The following is a 20,085-nucleotide window of genomic DNA, read 5'->3' as shown; positions in this document are numbered from 1 at the left end:
TAAAGAGGGCAAGTTCTTGCAGGGCAACACAAAGTGGACAGGGGTCATAATTAATGGACCAGATGGTTTCCACTTAGCTAGCAGTGAGCAGTGTCCTTCCTGAAGGAGATGTGGGGAAGTCAGATAGAAGACTTTTTTTGTATGTCCCCTGCAGCAGACAGAAGAGGAGGCAGGCTATGGAAGGAGAGGCATATGCTTTTACTCCTTGAAAGATTTAGCAGCAGATGCTCTTCTCTGGCATGCATCAAAAGCCCTTAAAAATAAGCAGAAAATTGGCTACAATAGGGATTTTCAAAGACTTGCATGTGATTCATCATGTCTTTAATACACAGCAGACTGACCTTCCTTCCATTTGCATTTATATGAACCACATGAATTTTTCCCAATGTAAATTCTTACTTAAGTGGTTCAAACGTGCTCAGCTCACCTAGGTTGCGCTTGCTCATTTCTAATTATGCTGCTGGTAGCAACCTTTTCTTGTGCTGCACGTTCACACACACACACACAACCTCTTTCTGTTACAAGGGTGGACCCTGCTAGCTTGGACAGCGGTTTCTCTGTTTCCAGCTGCTTTCATATGTACCTCGGGTCCTCCTTTGTAATGAAACACTTGTGTCTCTTTCAGAAAGCTGGAGGTAGAGCCTCCACCGTGTAAGCAGCCAGCTCTCTGCAGGCTGTTAGCATTTTTGTGCACAAGACACTAACCTGAAAACTAGTGTTTTCCAAACCTGATGGTAGCTTTCTGGAAGGTGCTCCATAAAAATGGAATAGGAAAGCACCTTGCTGTTTTGTGGTTCTGTCACCTTACTCTTTGTCTGATGGTAAGTAACAATACGTACACTCCTGCAAAATCCTCTTATACAGAGAGCTCATTTTGCCTAAAATGGGGTGCCTAGGACTAAACATCAACTTCAGCATTGCCAAAGACAGGAATGAAAACACTACTTTTAGATTTCCTAAACCTTTTTTTTTTTTTTTTTTTTTTCTTTTTGGCAATGTGAGACAAGGAGGGTGCCAAAATACAAGGCAGATTTATATATCTGAATTTATTAGCTGTGCTTGCTAAGAAGTTTTGCAGTCTTAGAAAACATTTATTATCTCATAGGAGATAATTGTCCCTGACTGAAATCAATAGAAATTTTGCCATTTCAGGCATAGTTTTGCTTGTCTGTGTAGTCTGATTCAACACATGGGGTAAACAAACTGTTCAGCAATAACTGCACAGTGACTGTTATTAATGCAGCACAGAAGCCATCTCTGGAATAGCCCTGGCATTTGAAGTGAAAAATTAGGAGGTAATACGCTGTTACAAAAAAAAATCACAGGTTGGTGCAGGCTTGTTTCTTGCTGTGTTCCAGGACTTCAGTATCAGTAACTGATCTTTGCTTCTGTTTCTTTCAGGGCCCTCCTGGTCCAAAAGGCGAGAAGGTGAGTTGATGTACAGGTAACACTTGTAAGGTGAACGGAAAGCACTCCCAGCATGAACTGAAGAGACTGTTTGTATTGACACAGTGTAATGTTAGATGATTTAAGACAGCTGGGTAGCACACAGATGCTGTGTTAAACCTATCATCTCATCTTTCCACTTTGCAGGGAGATCAAGGTGATCAGGGCCCTCGGGTAAGCATCTTAAAAAAATGTTACACCTCCCCTTCGCTGAGTAGGCAATTAGTCTCTAGCGCAAAACTAAATTAAATACACTGTCTGAGCTAATTATGCTTATTAGCCGCATTTACCCTGCATGTTGAAGTAAATGTCTGCAGGACAGTAATACTGAACATGACCAGATAGGATCTGGAAAGATTTGAGTAGCAGTAATAAGCAATTCATTGCAATATACCATTTCCATGCCGGATGAAAGCAGGTTTCCTAACTAAACCTTCCCATTTCCCCAGCAATATTTTCATGCCTTGCATGGGCTCCCACAATGCAGAGGGCCGGTGGATTTCTGACGGATGTACCTCCAGATTTCATGTAAAATCTATCTAGTCTTTAGTGAATTATAAACAAATATCAGGTTGGCTCTTTTTCTTCACACGTATGTGTTTAATATTTTTAACAATAACAGTATTATCACCTCGTAAATTCATCCAGACAGTTAGACAGGACATGGTTTAGTTGTGGAAATATAAAAGCTCTTTTAATTTTTAAATACCATGCTTATTTTAACAGAGAAGCAGAGGAATACAGAGGTGAAAGTTCAGATAGACTGGCTGTGCCAGTTCTTTCTTCTTTACATCTGTGCTTCATTAGGACATGTTTGGTTACATTGTTCTGGTGATATAGTGACTCTCTTAAGCTCCGTATTTATAAGTGTTTCCATAACAACATGTTACATGGATATTTTTTCCCTGTCAAAGGTGTTAAATATTTTGGATTTGTAATTTTGTTTTATATTATTTTATTTCATTTTACTTTCAGCAGTCAGTGAGATCATCTAATGTCACAATGTGCTTTTATAGCTGAATTTGTTGATGGGGCTACCCATGCTGGTTACAGGCATGGTGTTCTGTTGTGCTTGGTGATATGACTGCACATTATAGACACAAAAGTCTAGCAGTGAACAATTCTAAATATTCAGTTGAAACTCAAGAATAATAATTGCAAAACTAAAGAAATTAAAAGGAAATAGAGAGTTACAATGTGAGGAACACGGGTTTTTTTCTAGGCTAATGCACAGACTGAAGGTTCTGAAAAATGTAAGATTTTCCTTTTAACTTGTAAGCAAATTTAGAATCCCTCAGAAGGGTTGTATATTTTGGCTGCTTCTATGCTACAGAACCTCATGAGGAGAGAGAGGATAGAGGAGGAGAGTGAAGTAGTGCCTGTGGCTTAGAAGAGGATGCTCCATTCAGAAAGCATAAGAGAGAGGTCTGCTTGGACTAAGTAGCCTTGCATTCAAAAGAACTGGTATTTCATTCAGAGCAGGACAGCAAATTTGATCGAGGTACCACAGAGGGATGGAGTAACATAAGTATGCAAGAGCAATGCTGCAAAGAGTATTACATAGCTGAGCATAAGAGAAGCATAAGAGCATAAGAGAGAGCATAGGAGTGTTGGAGAAATTTCCAGGAAAAGACCCAGAGGTCTGAACACAGGAAAACAAAAGAGGTGCTGTCAGCTTAAGGGAATGACGGTGCTGTTTTTTCTCATGGGAGAAGCAGAGGGCAATTTCAGAGTGCAAGCAAAAGTGTCAGCTCCTCCTCTGGTACAGAAATCTCAGAAAGATGTTGGAGAGATGTAAGAACTAGAAAGTGGTGTGGATTTTAGTCCCTAGGCTGGAAGTGCTGCCAATACCTAGTAAGAAAATGCAAGTTTGTTCAGTGGAGATGGAACACTTGCAAGGACTGCTGTGGAACAACTGCTGTGCAGAGAAGCATACATGAAATGGCTTGAATGGGAAGGGACCTTAAAGAGCATCTAGTTCTGAGTCCCTTGCCAAAAGCAGGCCCATGTCCCACTACACCAGGTTGCTCAGAGCCTCATCCAGTCTGGTTTCAGGTGGTTCTAGGAATGAGACATCCCCAGCTTCTCTGGGCAACCCATTCCAGTGTCTCACCACCCTCATTGTAAAGAACTTCTTCCTAATGTCCAATCTAAATCTACCCTGCTCTGGTTTAAAACCCCTTGTCCTATCACCATATGCTCTTATAGTCCTCCATCTTTCCTGTAGACCCAGTTCAGATACTGGAAGGCTGTTCTGTCCCACTTGGCCACGACATAGCCATTATGTTAGAGGGCAAATGAGTCCTCATTGGACAATACAAATCATGGTTATGGCTGTTTTGCAGTTTTGGTAAAGCAAGTGTAGCAAAAAAAGCATAAAATATCCAACTTAAGGAATGCACTATCAAGTACATCACAAAGTTTTATCTGCAGCAGCAGCTGGCAGTTGAGACTGAATTCAGTATTTCAATGTAGACCAGAAACTGAGTGAGGTCAGCAGTAGACAGGAAGACGTGGTGAATAGGTGCTCCTGATTGTGCACTGATTGTTTAGTAGAGGTACATTGCAGTGATGCACCTCTTTTTTAGGTATATAACTTGAGTAATGTGTCAAATCATCTTGAGTTTTGCTTTATCTTTTTTGAAGTGTGTTCAAACACGTTCTGCAGCAAGCTTCTCCTTTTTTGCCTTGTGTATTGCACAAGTAAAAAGTAGTAGAAAGTAATTTTTCTGATTATTTCTTTGGCCAAGACAGCCAATGGTATCCTGGAGTGCACCAAGAAAAGTGTGTCCTGCAGGTCTAGGGAGCTTTTCCTTCCCCCTCTACTCTGCTCTGATGAGACCACACCTGAAATGCTGTGCTAGTTTTGTGTTCTGCAATTCAAGAGAGACAGGGATCTATTGGAGAGGTGTGAGGATGGTTGGGGGACTTGGACATCTCTTCTATGAGAAAGATTGAGAGACCTGGGAATGTTTAGTCTTCAGAACAGAAGGCTGAGGGGACCTATAAATATCTGAGGAGTAGTTGTCAAGATGAAAGGGCCAGTCTCTTTTTGGTGCTGCCTGGTGATAAGACAAGGAACAGTGGGTATAAGCTGGAACGCAGGAAGTTCCACCTCAACACAAGGAGAAACCTCTTTACTGTGAGGCTGACAGACCACTGTAACAGGCTACCCAGAGAGGTTGTTGAGTCTCCTTCTCTGAAAACTTTCAAAGCCTGCCTAGATGCATTCCTGCAACCCCTAACATTCTGTGTTTTTTAGAATAATGAGCCTGACCTTTGTGTGTGTGTGTGTGTTTAGAAAAAGAAACTGAGGGGTTTTTTTAAGTATTCAGGAATAATCTGTTCCTAGGTCTCCTAAATCATTCAGAGATAGCACAAGGGTTCAGTGCTGTGTGGCTTTGTCTACTTGTGCCCACACTGGCTGTAGAAAATATGAACCAAATAAACATTCCAGTACTGTGAGCAACATTGAAATTCATGCCCTGAGTGTGTCTGAACAGGAGGTTAATATAGCTTTTGTGCCCAGAGACAGGGTAGTGGTGGATGTATTTAAAAGTCCTGATCTTAATTGAAAAAAATGTCTTTTTGATGTCTTTATATATATATTTATATCAGATGTCTACTCATTATTTTAAAGTTCGGGGGGTACCTGACATTTAGGTCAAACACAGAACTAGCTTTCCTCAATACTGGTGTAGGAAAGGGTGAGGTTTATAAATCTTTGGATGCTTTTTGCAGAGGACATAGCTTCATGACATATCCATGGAGATTTGCATTGCTGCACTGAGCTATGACAGAATTAAAAACGATGGAGGTTAGCCTGTGGACTATCAGAATAAATGCTGATGTCAGTCCACTGCTTGGTTCTGGTTGCTCAGCTCAGTTCCAGTCACTTGGCTCTACCACATTTAAGAAAAAGAAAGGAAAAAAAAAAAAAAAGCCTTTGAAGATTTCATTATGGTAGGAATGTAAAGGATATGTTGTCCAAGTAGAGGCTGTACCCTGATTAAAGGAAATAGATCTTCAGAGGTGAAGGCTTGGGAATGGAACAGTTAGTACTGAGTGTCTCGGTGAGTCACTTCTCATCCCTCTGTAAATGACATAATAAATATCTTCTCTCCTTTAGTTCAGATACATGAGAGATTGTTTGCTTATCAGGTCTAGAAATCACCAGCCAGCAGCTTTTAAGTTGGTTTTGGTCTAGGTACGATGAGAAACCACCCAGAAGCCATACTTAATTCCATAAAATGATTTTCTCCTTTTGGTATGTTAAAGTAAATGTTCCTCGCTGCTGGCTCTGCACAGAACTTGATAACATCTCTAAAATGTCTTCAGCAGAAGAGATTAAGTTCTAGAAAAGAAAGGTACTTAGAAGTTTCTTTTTATTGCATTAACCTTTATTGGCTTGAAGACTAAAAAGATTCCTTGTCTACTGTTAAAACAATAGTCTCAGGTAGTGACATAATGTTCTTTCCTAGTTAACCCTTTCCCCTTCCCTCTGTACTTTTAATCCATTTGCTATTTATTTGCTGCCCACTAGAGAGAAATTGCTGGTTTATGATGAAAATTTTGCAGGTTCTACTTTTCCATGCTGGCAAAACTATTTAAAAGTTATCCAATATTGACAGAAATAGTCCTGGAAGCAGTTAGCTAAACTGATGTATCTAAATAGGTATAGACAGAAGCTATCCTATTAAACTGAAGTACTGATTCACTCATTGCATTACAGACACAACTGCTATAAACTGTGCCCTATTAAAGAGAAATTCAAGAGGTCCAACATTTTGACTTGGTTTTATTTTTTTAAGAAAAAAATTAAAAGCATGAGTTTAATATGTGTGTAGTATTATTATCCTTAGCTAATGTGTTTCTGAGGAATGTATAATAAATATTTTGAGCCTTTACCTGCTCCTACTAACAATAACTGGAGAACTTAGATTCATAGATTCATAGACTGGTTTAGGTTGGAAGGGACCTTAAAGATCATCTACTTCAAATACCCCTAGGAACACTTTCCACTAGAAGAGGCTGCTCAAAGCCTCCTTCACCCTGGCCTTGAACACCTCAGGGAGTGGGCATCCATGACCTCCCTGGGCAATCTCTTCCAGTGTCTCACCACCCTCATTGTAAAGAATTTCTTCCTAATATCCACTCTAAATCTCCCTTCCTCAAGCTTCAATTCGTTCCCTCTCACCCAATCAATATAAATCTTTTTACAAAGTCCCTTTCCAGCTTTCCTGTAGGCCCCCTTCACAGAATCACAGAATTGTCAAGGTTGGAAGGGACCTCAAAGATCATCCAGTTCCAACCCCCTTAGCATGGGCAGGGACACCTCATACTAGATCAGGTTGCTCAGAGCAACCTGGCCTTAAAAACTTTCAGGTACTGGGAGGTCACTATAAGGTCTTTCTGGAGCCTTCTCTTCTCCAGGCTAAACAACCCCAGCTCTTGCAAACCTGTCCCCACAGGGAAGGTGCTCCAGTCCTCTGATTGTCTTCATGGCCCTCCTCTAGACCCACCCCAGCAGATTGATGCCACTCTTCATGTCATTAGAGTCAGTACCTCATTTGTAAATCCACAATCAGAAAATAATAGTTACTAAGTGATGATTAAATCATGATCATTAATTTTTCAGTTTCATTCAAAGGTGGACTCATATTATACTTTTTTTTTAAGAAACAAGTTTGCTTCACAAAATAAACAGCAGCATATGAATTAACCTGATTTCTTGCCTTCACCAAAAGCAGGACTGTATTTTTTGGAGGCATTGCCTGCTGTAGCAAATGTAGGTAAATCAGTGATGTAGCTTTGTTTCCAAACAGTGCACGTTACTATTTTTTAATCTTCATTAGTATATTTTTACTTTGACAAAACATTGACAGTTAAACTATTATGTTCATGAAATAGAGTTTTACATCATTTAAACATATTCTCTGAATTTCTCCCAGGACCGGCCATGATGACATTTGACTATATCCTAGTGAAGTTTATTATAATTTCTTCTATAAATACTCTTAATGAATTTTATCTGCCTTAATAGAAGGTCTGTGTAGCTTCATTAGCATAAATTAGCATCCCCAACTTGTTTTTTTTTCCCCTGATTAAATATTCTTTGGTTTCATCTATATGAATATTCTGTCAAAAGCTGTGGCAGAGGTGGTGATATAGTGATGGCATTCCCTTAAGTGATATTCTCATGTGTGCATAAAAGCATATTTTCTGTTGTACTATATGTTGCTTCAAACACATAGTGCAAGCACAGTGCTGTTGTAGACCCATACTTTATCAGTATGATTGCCCACATGCTTCTGTTATTAATTGCCCAGTGAAAAGCAGATTATAGTTCAAGTTATAAACTGTATCTAACCACTCTTTCAAGCTATGCTTAGTGTGCCCCAATAAGAAAGCTAAAGAGCCATTCATGACTTTCTGTTAACACAATTTCCATGACAGCAGCAGCCCTGAGAAAACTGCTGGACACCTGGTTTAATGCCAATTTGTCTGTGATCAGTTAATTTAACTTCTGAGACTGTTTCCTTATCTGCCAGAAAGCAGCAGAGGTATTTACCTAGTCCATTCCTGGGACTAATTATCTCTTCTTCTTCATTAATATTACATTGAGGCTCCTCTGTTTTCCATGAAGCTGAAACTAGGGTAACAAATTAGAGCAAGATAACTTGGAGCTCTGTAACTGGAAGAGGTCAGGAAAGAACTCAGATTGTACATCTGCCAAATTAATCTGAAGCATTGGGACACTTGGACTTGAGGTGTCTCCTTTCAGAGTTCACAGTAGCGTCCTTTTGGCTGTGGATGACTCTCCAGGGATGAGCTATGCCTTTGATGTTTGGCTCTTGAGGTTCCCCTGGGGAATGCAGAACAGCTGTGACACTCTAGAGAGAGTGCCGCATACCTGCACCCAAGATGAGGATGTTGTCATTCCTGTCTTAAGAGCTAGACAGTGCATGTCTTCACTCACCACCAGTTGGTTTGCATCTTGCCCCTTTTTAGTAATGCCAGAGGAATGGTGAGGAAGGAAGTCTCTGTACATCCTGTTCCTTTTCCCACACCTCTGTCCTGTGACTAAGAAAACATCATGTAGTTGTTTCATCTCAAACTACAGCTGTCACGCCAAAGTGCTACAACACTGAACACTTCAGTTAGACCAACTGAAATCAACTCTCTAAAAATATTTCAACTAGCCTTAGCAAAGGTAACAGAAGTGGTTTGAACCACTTCCCTGCATCACATAAATGCAGAGGGTATAAAACTTGAAGAGAAACAAGCCAGGCCAGAAGATTTTTGCTGTGGGAACCAACTTGGTTTTGGGAAGGACCCAAATCCATCTTGAAGTCAACTAAATGCCTCTCACCACTTTCAGTAAGACCAGTAAGTTTACCTTCAGGCAGGATACTTTGTGTAGGTCATATGGTGATGACTTATTAGAACTAACAACAGAGTTGTGTGGAAGAAGTATTTGCCTCATTGAAATTCATCTAATACTAGGACCAAAACAGAAATGTGCTGCCATTTTCCAGCTTTGTTCACTCTGAGTGCAATGTCAGGTAGAGTTCACTGTGAAAAGACACAGAGGCCATTATAGAAAAGCAACACTTTTATTGTGGCCTGTTGGTGCTAGTTCAGAAACATTACATTTTAATTACTTTCAAGCAAAGTCTGGATCATTACATAATGTATTCAAATTAAAACTCTTAGCGGAATGATTGCCTAAGCGAAAAGAAATTCTTGGATCCTTGTCTTAGTGTGGTGCACTGTTGTAGTTAGCAGATTGGCTGATGGAGAAAGCAGCCCTTCTGATAAAAGGGATTATATAAAAGAGCTCCTGCTGGGAGTCCATGGCACCGTACAGGGTGATACCGAACACTGGATTCCCCAGGGCAGGTACAATAATTAGCTGCAGGACTGGCACTCGGTCTGAGGGATTAATTAGAACTGGAGGTGGTGCTGGGGGGAGGCAAAGCAGCCATAAAGAGTGTCAGGATCACTCTGGCCTGAAGCCTGTGCGATTTGATGTGAAATAGCAGCAGCTGGCTGTAACCCTAGGAAGTGCAAGTGAACAGCAGGTGGTAATTCCTGTCTCATTTACCATGTCTTCACAGGAACATGTAAGCTTGTGCAGCCTGGGTTTATTGGCAGGTCAGAAGGAAAATCCTAAGGAGGAGTGTGACATTTACTATACTAAGCATATGCAATAGTCCAAATGGAGTGTACACAGCATGGTGTAAAACCAGAAATGCTGTTGTTTAATGTTATTATGCTTCTCATACAACAAGGTTATGGCAACCTTACAATATTGACCTCCTGTAGACCAATGCACAGAGCTAAATGCACTGTGAAAAATGTAGGACTGATAGTGGGAATTATGTCCTTGAAGGCTGTGATGGATTGAACAGGAGAACAATTTCATATAAGTAAAAAATCAGACAGAGACAATGATCTGGCATGGTTCAGTTTCCTGGTAGCCACTGAATGGCAGGGAGTAGGATTTATCTACATTTCCAGGTAGGCAGACAGGACACCAGGTTATGTGGTCACATGCCTGTTAACCTTCACCCAGCGTCATGTTTTGCTTGGCCTTTCGGCAAAAATTACAGTGAGGCATGCAACAAATGTGTTAATTTAGAAATTATAACCAGCTAGCATTTCAGGGTGAGCTTGAGTTGCTGTCAGCAGAGAAGTTCAGTGGGCCAATGGTCGCCGCTGGTCACTGTAGTGTTTTGTATTCTGTGAGGGCCTCCCAGGGCGTAGAACAAGAGCCCTTCGTATGTGCCGTTCAAGAATCCAACCAAATAAAGAGAAAATTGAGTAACCTCGAATTCATTGCTAAGAACAACTTTAGATAGAGAAAAAATAAAACAGATCTAGGGGATATTTGTGGCTATATTTATAGCAGAGTGACAGGAAAGGAATAGAACTCGTTTTCTGGGAAGGATAGCTCTTTTTATGCCTTTTTAGAAGATCATTGTGTGCCAACATTATCTTTCATGGATGCCAAAAGATGTGATGCCTTCTAAAGCCTCCCACACATGCAAAAACTATGCACCCGTTATAATTTCTTTGCTGGGTTCCATTTAATTCTCCCATATTTCTGGCTCTCTTCAAGTATGTCTGTTACATACGGAGAGGTGATCCAGGTCCAAGCGACATGTCTCTGACCATTAGTTCTGAGGTTATGCCTGCTTTGGGCAAGGTAAAGGAAGCTATGTCCTACTTGGGAATGAGCTGAAAGAACTTACAAAGCTGCTGATGAAAGGATGGGGCTGTCATGTTTTCCTATTTGTTGTTTATATAGGCAGAAAATGACAGTACTGATAGCTGCCCTTGCACTTGTCTGTGTGCTGTTGGGAAGCATTGAGAGTGCTGGGATTGGACTGTGAAGTGCTCTATGAAATAATTTTGTGTGGAGCTACACTAACTTCAAAATTCCTTCATTTATTTTCAAGAAAAAAGAAAAAAAAAATCAGGGCAAACCAGTATATTTTCTGATTTAAATCCTGCATTAATTCTCAGCTCTCCTTCATGTCCATTATTCGTGTAATAAACCAAGCCTAAGATGAGTTTTGAGGTTTCACTTTTTAAAATGTCAGGTTGCAAATATAGTACTCTTAGCAGTAACTGCAAAGTGCTGCGCTATATTCCTGAAGGCTGATGAGAGAAAATGAAGTTGTTCAAAGATTTTATGTTTGTCTTTTTGTTTAATAAATGCGATGTAAAGTTTATGGCTTGCTATTCAGATTTTTAGTTCTTTTGTAGGTTTCTTGTTTCTGCTCATTTCCATTACGTGGGTATTGTAGTTTTATCTAGGAGAGGAATGGACCATGTGCACAGCAGGGCTAATGAGTCACAGATGTAAAGATTCTGGCAAGTTACCATCTAATAACTTCTTTAAATTATATTCCATAATAAGATAAATGCAAATTTGATACATCTGTCTTCAAAATGATGTATCATTCCAGTCTTAGCAGTGTCTCAGGGGTGAGTTTCTTTAAATGTTTGGAGTTTTTGCCTTTTTTGGCTTTGTTTTCTTTATATTTGTTTCTAAAGAGGAGATTTCAGGTCAAAGAGCAATGCAGTTAGCCACACCATGGTTCATCAGAATGAAGTGGGAAGGCTGGTAAAACTGTCACTGGCTTTATGGGATCCACTTACAGGGTCTCAGCTTCTCATGCATTTAGATCAGGAATAAAGGTGATGAATGCAACTCGAAGGTGCTAGTGAAGGACATGCATGCATCAGTAAGTTACTCTGCCAGTTCAGTCTTTGTGAAACAGAGAGACTCTGGTGTGATTGCATGTGGAGATGAACAGAGCAAATATTTGCACTGTTAAAAGCATCTGCTGCAGCTGAGAGACCCAGCAGGCTGCTGGTGGTGCTTTCCACCAGGCCAGCTGGGCTGTAAGGGGCTCATGCACTGTGGTAAAGTGGGTTGCCCCAGCGAGGTCTTTACGCGGGGCTTCTTGAAAGCCACCTTGTCTGGCAACCAGAGCCAGACACAGCCTTCCCTTTCAGAGGTGCCAGTCTGCAATCCTGAATCCATATGCTCCAGGCCTTGCAGAGGGGCTGCACTGCCAGGTCCACCTCAGAGGTGGCAAGTGTATCAGCATGCGTATAGGGAGCTCAGAGATAACAGACAGATGCAATGATCCTGAGCCTGATGTCTCTCAGTCATTGAACAAGCCGCTGCTTCACAGGGTGCTATGCTAAAGGCAAGGAGAGGACCTGGGGATTTCTTTCTTTAGGAGCTCACTGCTCAACCATGGAAGGTTTCAGCATTATTAGAAGGTCTGATACACACTCTACAAGGCAGCATAAGAAAGGCGTTGAACTGAGGGCAAAATTCACCCCTTGTATTGTCAGAGCAGGCCACAATTGCCACAATTCTTTTTTTGTACCAGTACAGTTCAAGTTCTACCTGTGTTGCTAGAGCAGGATATGAGAAACCACACACAGCACATAGTGCTTGACAGGGAAATTTTTGCCCTGGATATGAAAATGCTGCTATGTATGTCTTGAAAATGTTGACCTTGGCCATTCTGGACTACCCAAGATCTAGCAGTAGACTGTTCAGTGTTTGTAGTTGTGTATGTACTACCAGTGTATGTGCTGAATGTCATATGTTAAACAGAACATGAGGAGCAGGATGTTAATTGTACAAAGGGCTTCAAAGTCCACCACCACTGTGGTCAAGTTCTGCATCAATCCAGAGCCACAGCTTTCTACATAGCTCTCTGGAAATGCTGTAACACATTTTACCTAACAATGACTCAGTCATCTGTTGGCTTATTAGCAACTCTCAAATGGTCATAACAGTGTATTGCAATTTAAGGAAAGTCACCTTTGTGGGACTGCTCCTGCTAATATTCTTGTTGTAAAGTAACAACCTGCATCTTTAGCATAACACAAACCTGCCTCTGTTTCCCATATGACAGAAAGGCTGTTTCCCGTCAGTAGGCAATGTGGGGTACACTAAACATAGTGTTTGTTCTGTTTGTCTGTTCGTAAAGTGTCTCTGTGATGTTTGTGATGTGTTGTTTTGGTACCATGTTATGCTGTGTCCCTAGGGTCTGCCAGGCTTCCCCTCAGTCGCTGCTCTGCACAGTAATCAGATCCTCACCGTCAAGGTTTGTGGCTGACATGTACCTGTTCAGTCAGGTCTCTCTGTATCAGCATAGAAGTGCACATGAAAAATTGTTTTGACCATGGAATACCAATGAATCCTTATGGTGGGTCTGAGTCAACTCTTTCTGCCTTTCCATTGCTATAAGTACTCCTCATGCACAGCATGGGATCAAATCTAAAACTGCTCATGCAGCATTAGCCCTGGAAACAGCCACATCCCCTGATCTCAGTCAGTATTTCATTTTCAGATGAGATTTTGCTCTAGTTCTGCTTCCCTGAGGCATACAGGAGAGTGGAAAACACTGTTGAATTCTACTGATCGCATGTAGAGTCATCTATTTGTGTTAGATATCAGGCATTTAATCTGCACATGCAGATTTTTTTTTCCAAAGAGCATTTTCAAATTAAGCAGGAAGGATTGAAGCAATCCGATCAAGCTGGAACTCCAGTCCTTATTAAAACGACACCATTCTTCATGGCACAATATGCTGGTTAGAAAGTCTGACTGAAAGCTGAACTGGTGCTTTGTCTCTAGAAGCTCTGCTGAAAGAATACCATATAAAAACACTGATTTCTTTTTTTATTAGAGCCTAGGTAATAATAATAAATTCATTCACGTGAAGAACACTCACAGGAAATCCCAGGAGGAAAAAAAACTTCTGCATTTAACTCATTGTGTATGATTGGTTCATTAGATGGTGTGTCCTGTATGTCAGAGGTAAATTTCTCCCACGGCAAATGCACAGTTTCTGTCAGGCAGAAGCACCGGTTTATATCATTTTGAACTATTGTAATTCTAATGAATATGTCTTTATTTCTTTCTCGGGCCTTCTGATGTCTATTCTTCAATTCTCTCATCTCTGACCTACAACCTTTGACCTCACCTGCCTGATCAGATGGTGTTTCCTAAAATCAATCATGGGTTTCTCTCTGCTGATCAGCAGCTCATTAAACGCCGCCTCATTAAGGTAGTGCTTCATCTCACTGGAGTCTGGTTCTTCTTTACATTCAGTTTGCTCTTTTGCCATACCCTTTTTGTCAGATGCCTTCTCGTGGCAAGTTGTTCATTGGAAAATGTTTTGCAATGCAGCAACTGTTAATGATGTTAACCATTAAAAGGCTATGGGTATCTTGGCTAAATGCATTTAAGATGCAGAGAGGTTTGGGGCTTTTGGTTTTTTCCAGCTTTTTGCAGCAGCGTGCTGAAGATTAAATTGAGCACCCTTTTTGGGGTGTCTTTTTAAAGGGGAAGAAAATATGTTTTGGCAGCCCTCTTGTAAATTGGCTTTTACAAATTAATAGGCAAAAATCATTAAGAGAATCAGATCATTTATAAAGCTCCCCAAAACAATTGAAAAATTGAGTACAGCTTTGTGGAAAACCAGGGTGGGTTTTTTCATGCTCATTTTTGAAATATATCCATGCATCATTGATGGGCTTGGAAAGCTGCTGTGCAAACTGTACATTCTCACATGTGAGTTTGCTTTTTTACCTCGGCTTTGCTGTGCTTGTGCCAGTGGTGTAGCAAACAGCTGCTCGCTGGAAAGAGTTACTTGCTCTGGAGAACGAGATGAGTAAAATATTGCAAGTCTACCCTGAACTTGGGAATATGACCTGTCATGGGACAAGCTGTTTAGAATGGGAACCTTCTGCCCTGTGGCTGATTACACTGGACAGATACAGTGCCCTGGTCTTCAAGGCAAAGTGCAATCTCTGCCAAAGGCAGTGAAGAAGCCTCTGTCCAGCTCATGGCAGTGTCTTCCAGCCTGTTTTGCACTCTTTCTGGATAAATCAATGTGGTTTTGTGTAGCTGATGCCTCTTAAAGCAAATTCTGATCAGATTTTTGTTGGTTTAGGGGGACCAAGGACAAGCTGGACCCCCCGGGCCTCCAGGGCCCCCAGGACCTAGAGGTCCCCCAGGAGATACCGGCAAAGACGGTCCTCGTGGGATGCCTGGCATACCGGTGAGTTAGTCTGTTGCTGTCACAGCATTCAAATTCCACTCAAGTGTATGCCAGCTCACTGTCAAAGACATTTTCTGAGGTAAGGTTGGCAAGTCAGACGTGGAATCTGAACCACAGGCAGACTTCATGGTGTACCTGAGGACTTCCCTCCACAGAGCAAGTTCATAGCATGGCCAAGAGTAACACCTAGATTCCTTGCCTCCTACCCCTGACAGTTTCCCCACACATTCTAAGATTTCTCAGTTCTTCATTGATGTTTAATAGCTGCATGAGGAGGGTCTGCCTCTCTCCACAAGTAGTAAATGTATCTATTCAGACTTGAAGTTGAATTTGAGCCATGGTAGCATGGATGGGCTTCTTAATGATTTGGCCTCAAAAATCATGGAATTCAAGTATTAAACTGCTCAATATGCCCAGCTAGGATGAAGTTTGGAGTCAAGTTTTGCCACCTTTACAAAAGTAGAATAGTACCATTTTTTTGGCTCATCCCCCCCATATCTTACTGGAATAACCAGCAGAATCCAGTACATTGCTTACTGTTCATTTTAATCACAGGATCAGACACACTCCTTTGTCACTTTTTGATCTAATGATTGAGCCCTTTTTTAACACATGCATAAACATATGAATTTACTTCTTTTTTTGTCTTTAGAAAAGTGCAAGTATGGGTTTATCTTTATATTTTGCAGCCTCCTAAATTTTTCTTCTTTTCAAAGAAGTTCCTCTATTTTCCTCATGAATGTCACTGTAACATCAATATGGAATCAGGATCACAGACAGGAGCGAGGCATGGCAACTGGAATGCCAAAAAGCAGAGATGCACACACACTCACACACCCCTGATAAGTAAGGACACACAGGGTACTAGCAAGGTGAGGAGCAGCACTGGAAGCCAACAGGGATTTTTTTTACTTTTTTTGATGAAAAAGCATGTCTCACTGTGTGGGGCCAGGACCAGATGGCATCACACTTCCCTGCAGAGCCTTTTTTAGAGAAGATACTTACACTCCTTTTCTGACCTTATATAGGTTGCCTCATCTGAAACTGTAGTGACTGTACAAACAGAATGTAACATGATGGCAATTGTAAGGCTCTGCAAAATTTCCTGTGAAAATCCACCAAGGCTTGCCAGTTAGCACCTGTAGTAGACTAGGGGTGCTCCTGCTGTTACTGGTGGTTTGATTTTATTGTTTTTACCAACATTGCCCATACAAGTTCTACCTCAAGGTTATGAAATTACATTGAAATTCTGCTGCTTCCATTCCAATGTTTTTCTTTGACCACCTACTCATTTCTTGTTAGTCCTGCAGCACGTCAGGCTTTGGACCTTGTATTGGCTTCTCTTGTGTTATTTTTATGTGGGAAAGTTGTCTGCTGTCAGCAAAGTTGCTTCTGGTTCGATGTAGTGGCCAAAACCAGAACCCATGTCTGACTGCAGTGGTACCATTTTTGTAATTCATGTACAAGAGGCTTTCAGGATCAACTGGTGTTGCTGATCACAATGTGACTGTTTGTTGCTTGGAGTTCTGTGCCTTTTTAGCAAAGGGAATGTTAGTGTTTCTCACAGCAGGAAAGTAATGCATTTTATGCAATGAGGTCATTCCATTTCATAATAGGTCTGTAGTGATTTTGACTTTAGATGGCAAAAGAGAGTTTCTTTTTATAGTTTTTTTAAGCTGTGGCTATCTTAAGCCCTATAGCATTATGAAAAATCAGCTCATAATGCTGCTTTCAGATACACATAAGCACTCAGACAGAAACCCTCCAGACTGCTGACTGTTGTTACCATCTTGCTCCTTGCTGCTGTCCTGTGCCCTCAGGTTAACCTTCCTGATCCTCAGAAGGCTTGTTCCTCCATGACTGTGTGATATACAGTCAAGCAGGAGAACTGTAATGGGATAACTTAGCCCAGAGGTAGTGACAGCTTTTTATTTGTAAAAGGCTTGCATGGATCTTTGAGCTAAAGAGCTGCAATAGCTGCACCGTGTTATTTGTGCTGAGTGTGTTGCAGCATCACACAGCTATAGGAAGATGTCCTTACAGTGGATAACCACAGTAAGAGGGCACTAATTTCCTCTTTTGCAGTGCTAGGCAAAAGAGAGGTTTGTCTTTCAGTCTGCCCTTCTCAAGCAAGGAGTTTTACAGTCACCAGAACTATGAGACAATGTTTCACACCCACACACTTGCTTAGTATCCTGAGAAAGTCAGGCAGCCAAGGTAGCAAGCCACAGGGAGCAATTCCAGCAGCCACGTTTACTTCCATTTCACAGTGTAGCAGGGCTGAGGAGCCACCTGTGTGCCAAAAGGTCTCCATCTGTGCCCACACATCTCCATCTGTGTCATCACCACTTTGAATTCCAGAAGTGTGAATCCTGTTACAGATACATGAAGCTTCTGGAGATAAGGATGCACAGGTCTCACACACAGGAAATCTTTGGAGCTCAGGAGGTAGAAATGTTAGGGAAACACTTTGGGGCCTATTGCCAGCAGATAGAGCACTGAGAAAGAGTAGGGATGTAAGCAAGGTTTGTGGAACCTTCTGCTAAGCCTTTTCTTTGGATGTCAACAGAAGAACCTGTTGGAACCTCAACATACTTGCCTTCCTATAGAGTAATACCTAGAACAGGTATCTTCTTTTGGCATCACACAGATACTAGCACAGAGAATCTGAAACTTTAAGACCTCCAAAAGGAAGTAAAAGGAGAATGAGATTTGTTGGGTTTGGTTTTGTTTTCTGGTAAGACCACAGAATGTGATACAAACTCATGAAATTATTTCACCATTATTTCCCAACATTTATTGCAATGCTCACTCCAGGCTGTGTGATTGCTGTATACATATGTTAACAAGGCCTCAGAGTGAGCCAAAGTGGTCAATAAAGTTGGGCAATTAGCTGTCAGAAACCTGTGCCTGTGTGGTTTCTCTCTCAAGTATCTCAGTGTGTTTACTTCTGAATGCAATGCATACATAACCAGAGAGGCAGTTCTGATTCTTTTTGGTTGCCAAGAACAACACAGCACAGCAGTGCTCATCTGCCCTCTTTTTTTTAAATTCTTTTTTTCTTTTACAGTTGGCTTTTGTGTTTTGTTGTTTTGTTTTGTTTTATGACAAAGATGCTAAAGATGCTTCAATTGTGGTGATACAACAGCACATGGACTGCCCTGTGCTCCACTGGGTTTATAAGGGAGTGATCCACAAACCAGATAGGAACTCTGGGTTTTAAATCTGTATTTTTTGCCCATATTGTACAACTGATATATTTTACTCTCTACAGGCAGTGGTATATGTTCATAGGTGAAAAAAAGGGAAGATAGATTCTAACTTCAAGTAGAGCCATGCCCACAAAAAAAGAGACTCCATTGAAAAAAAGGATGGATTACCATGAAAAGCCAATCTGGGTGTTTACCATCTGAGTAATTATTGCATTCCTTCAGTACCAAAATAATGCTACTCATGAGTTTATGAAACATGATTATTTGCACCAGTAAATTATGCCTGCTGACTAAGGTGATGACAGAGAGTAGTCATTTTTGAATACGTAAACCACTTGATTCAACACACGTGTGAAGATAACCTTCCTATGTGTCCTTTAGCACCTCTGACTGGAATGGAATATTGTGTTTGGAACCAAGGCCATATCTGGGACACTTAACTGTTGCCTCGAGAATACAATTACAGGAATTATGAAATAGTACTTTGCCTCTTAAATTGTCTGATATTTGTCCTGCCAGTTTAAAAAGCCAACAAATTATACATTTAATGTGCAGTCAGCTGCCATACTAGCTTAAGAATGGGATTTTAAAGATACTTTATTATTAGGTAGGAAGCTGAATTCAAGGGATGTTGATGAAATTATTCACTTTTTTGTTTTTTTCTTGTCATTTTATTTTAAGGGTGAACCAGGAAAACCAGGAGAACAAGGATTGATAGTAAGTCCTCTTCTCTTCCAGTTTGCAAAGAAACTGTCACAAACATGTACACAGTGTGACATTCCCAGAGGTTTTATAGATGCATATTTCCTAACATTCCTTTGTCACAGACTCTTTGAACTCTTATTTCTGAAGAAAACAAAAGACAGCATTCCCTCTTTACATACGGTCACCTGTCATATAAGGCCAACTCCGTCCTGAAGCTTGCAGAAGCAGTGGGAAATAAAACAGCTAAGGGCACAGCAAAGAAAGGAAAAACAAACAAACAAGCAAACAAAAACAAACCAAAACAAAATAAACAAACAAAAAGAGACAGGCTTTCCTATTTCCTGGTCTCCACTTACCACAGTCTCTGAAACCAAGCAGTTTCCACCTTGGGACCCTTGAGAAGCACAAAAATCATCTACCTGAATCATCAAGAGTCAAAATCTCAGCTATCTCTGTGGTAATAGCTTTAGCCCTTTGCCTGATGGAACTGTGAAGACACAGCACAGCAAGCTTGAAACTCTCTGAACATTCTCCTCTCCTGAGGTTTTGGGGTTTTTTCCTCCACATATTTGAGAGGAAATTTTGTGAAATGCATTCAGATACGGAAGTAAATGAGTTTTGTTGCATAGGGAGTTATACTCATTTCAAAACAAATTGAAGCTCCAGTGGTTGTAAATCAGCTTCAGATTCAGGGTACAGCATCAGTTTCTGCTTGTCACATTGCCAGAACTGTGAAGCATGCAGTGGTTTTGTCTTTTCCCCTTAAGATCTCCCTAAGCATAGAATCATAGAAAAAGACCTGTAAGATCATCAAGTTCAACCATTATCTAACTCCACCTAAGCCATGTCACATTAACTATTATGGGGAACCTCATACAACTTCTGATTAAGCAGTGACCCCCTCCCATGCTATCCACTTTAACTGATTAACAGAATGGCAGAGCTTCTTATCATTCACTTAGTCATTGCTGTGGCAGCCATTACTGAAGTGCAGAGGTTACAAAATGCCTAATTTTGAGTCTTTTGAGGTTTCCTGCAAGTCAAGGCCAATGCATTTTACTGTGGGGGAAAAAAAGTATAGCTGCTGGGAAAGGCTGAGAATTTCCATTTCATCTGTT

At 40.9% G+C, this 20,085-nt stretch overlaps 1 protein-coding gene across 1 annotated transcript in view; it reads left to right on the top strand.

Annotated features, from left to right (window-relative positions):
• The window catches only part of COL25A1 (collagen type XXV alpha 1 chain), a 343,017-nt gene that overhangs the window by 238,403 nt on the left and 84,529 nt on the right, over positions 1 to 20,085 (top strand). Inside the window, exons 6-10 of the mRNA XM_054161728.1 lie at positions 1,402 to 1,428; positions 1,594 to 1,620; positions 13,029 to 13,088; positions 14,943 to 15,050; positions 18,944 to 18,979. Coding sequence (XP_054017703.1) covers positions 1,402 to 1,428; positions 1,594 to 1,620; positions 13,029 to 13,088; positions 14,943 to 15,050; positions 18,944 to 18,979 — 258 coding nt within the window. The remainder of the gene's footprint in view (positions 1 to 1,401; positions 1,429 to 1,593; positions 1,621 to 13,028; positions 13,089 to 14,942; positions 15,051 to 18,943; positions 18,980 to 20,085) is intronic.

This window comes from Dryobates pubescens, chromosome 1, assembly GCF_014839835.1.
Source record: "Dryobates pubescens isolate bDryPub1 chromosome 1, bDryPub1.pri, whole genome shotgun sequence".
Taxonomy (NCBI): domain Eukaryota; kingdom Metazoa; phylum Chordata; class Aves; order Piciformes; family Picidae; genus Dryobates; species Dryobates pubescens.
This window is presented reverse-complemented; position numbering and strand designations above follow the sequence as displayed.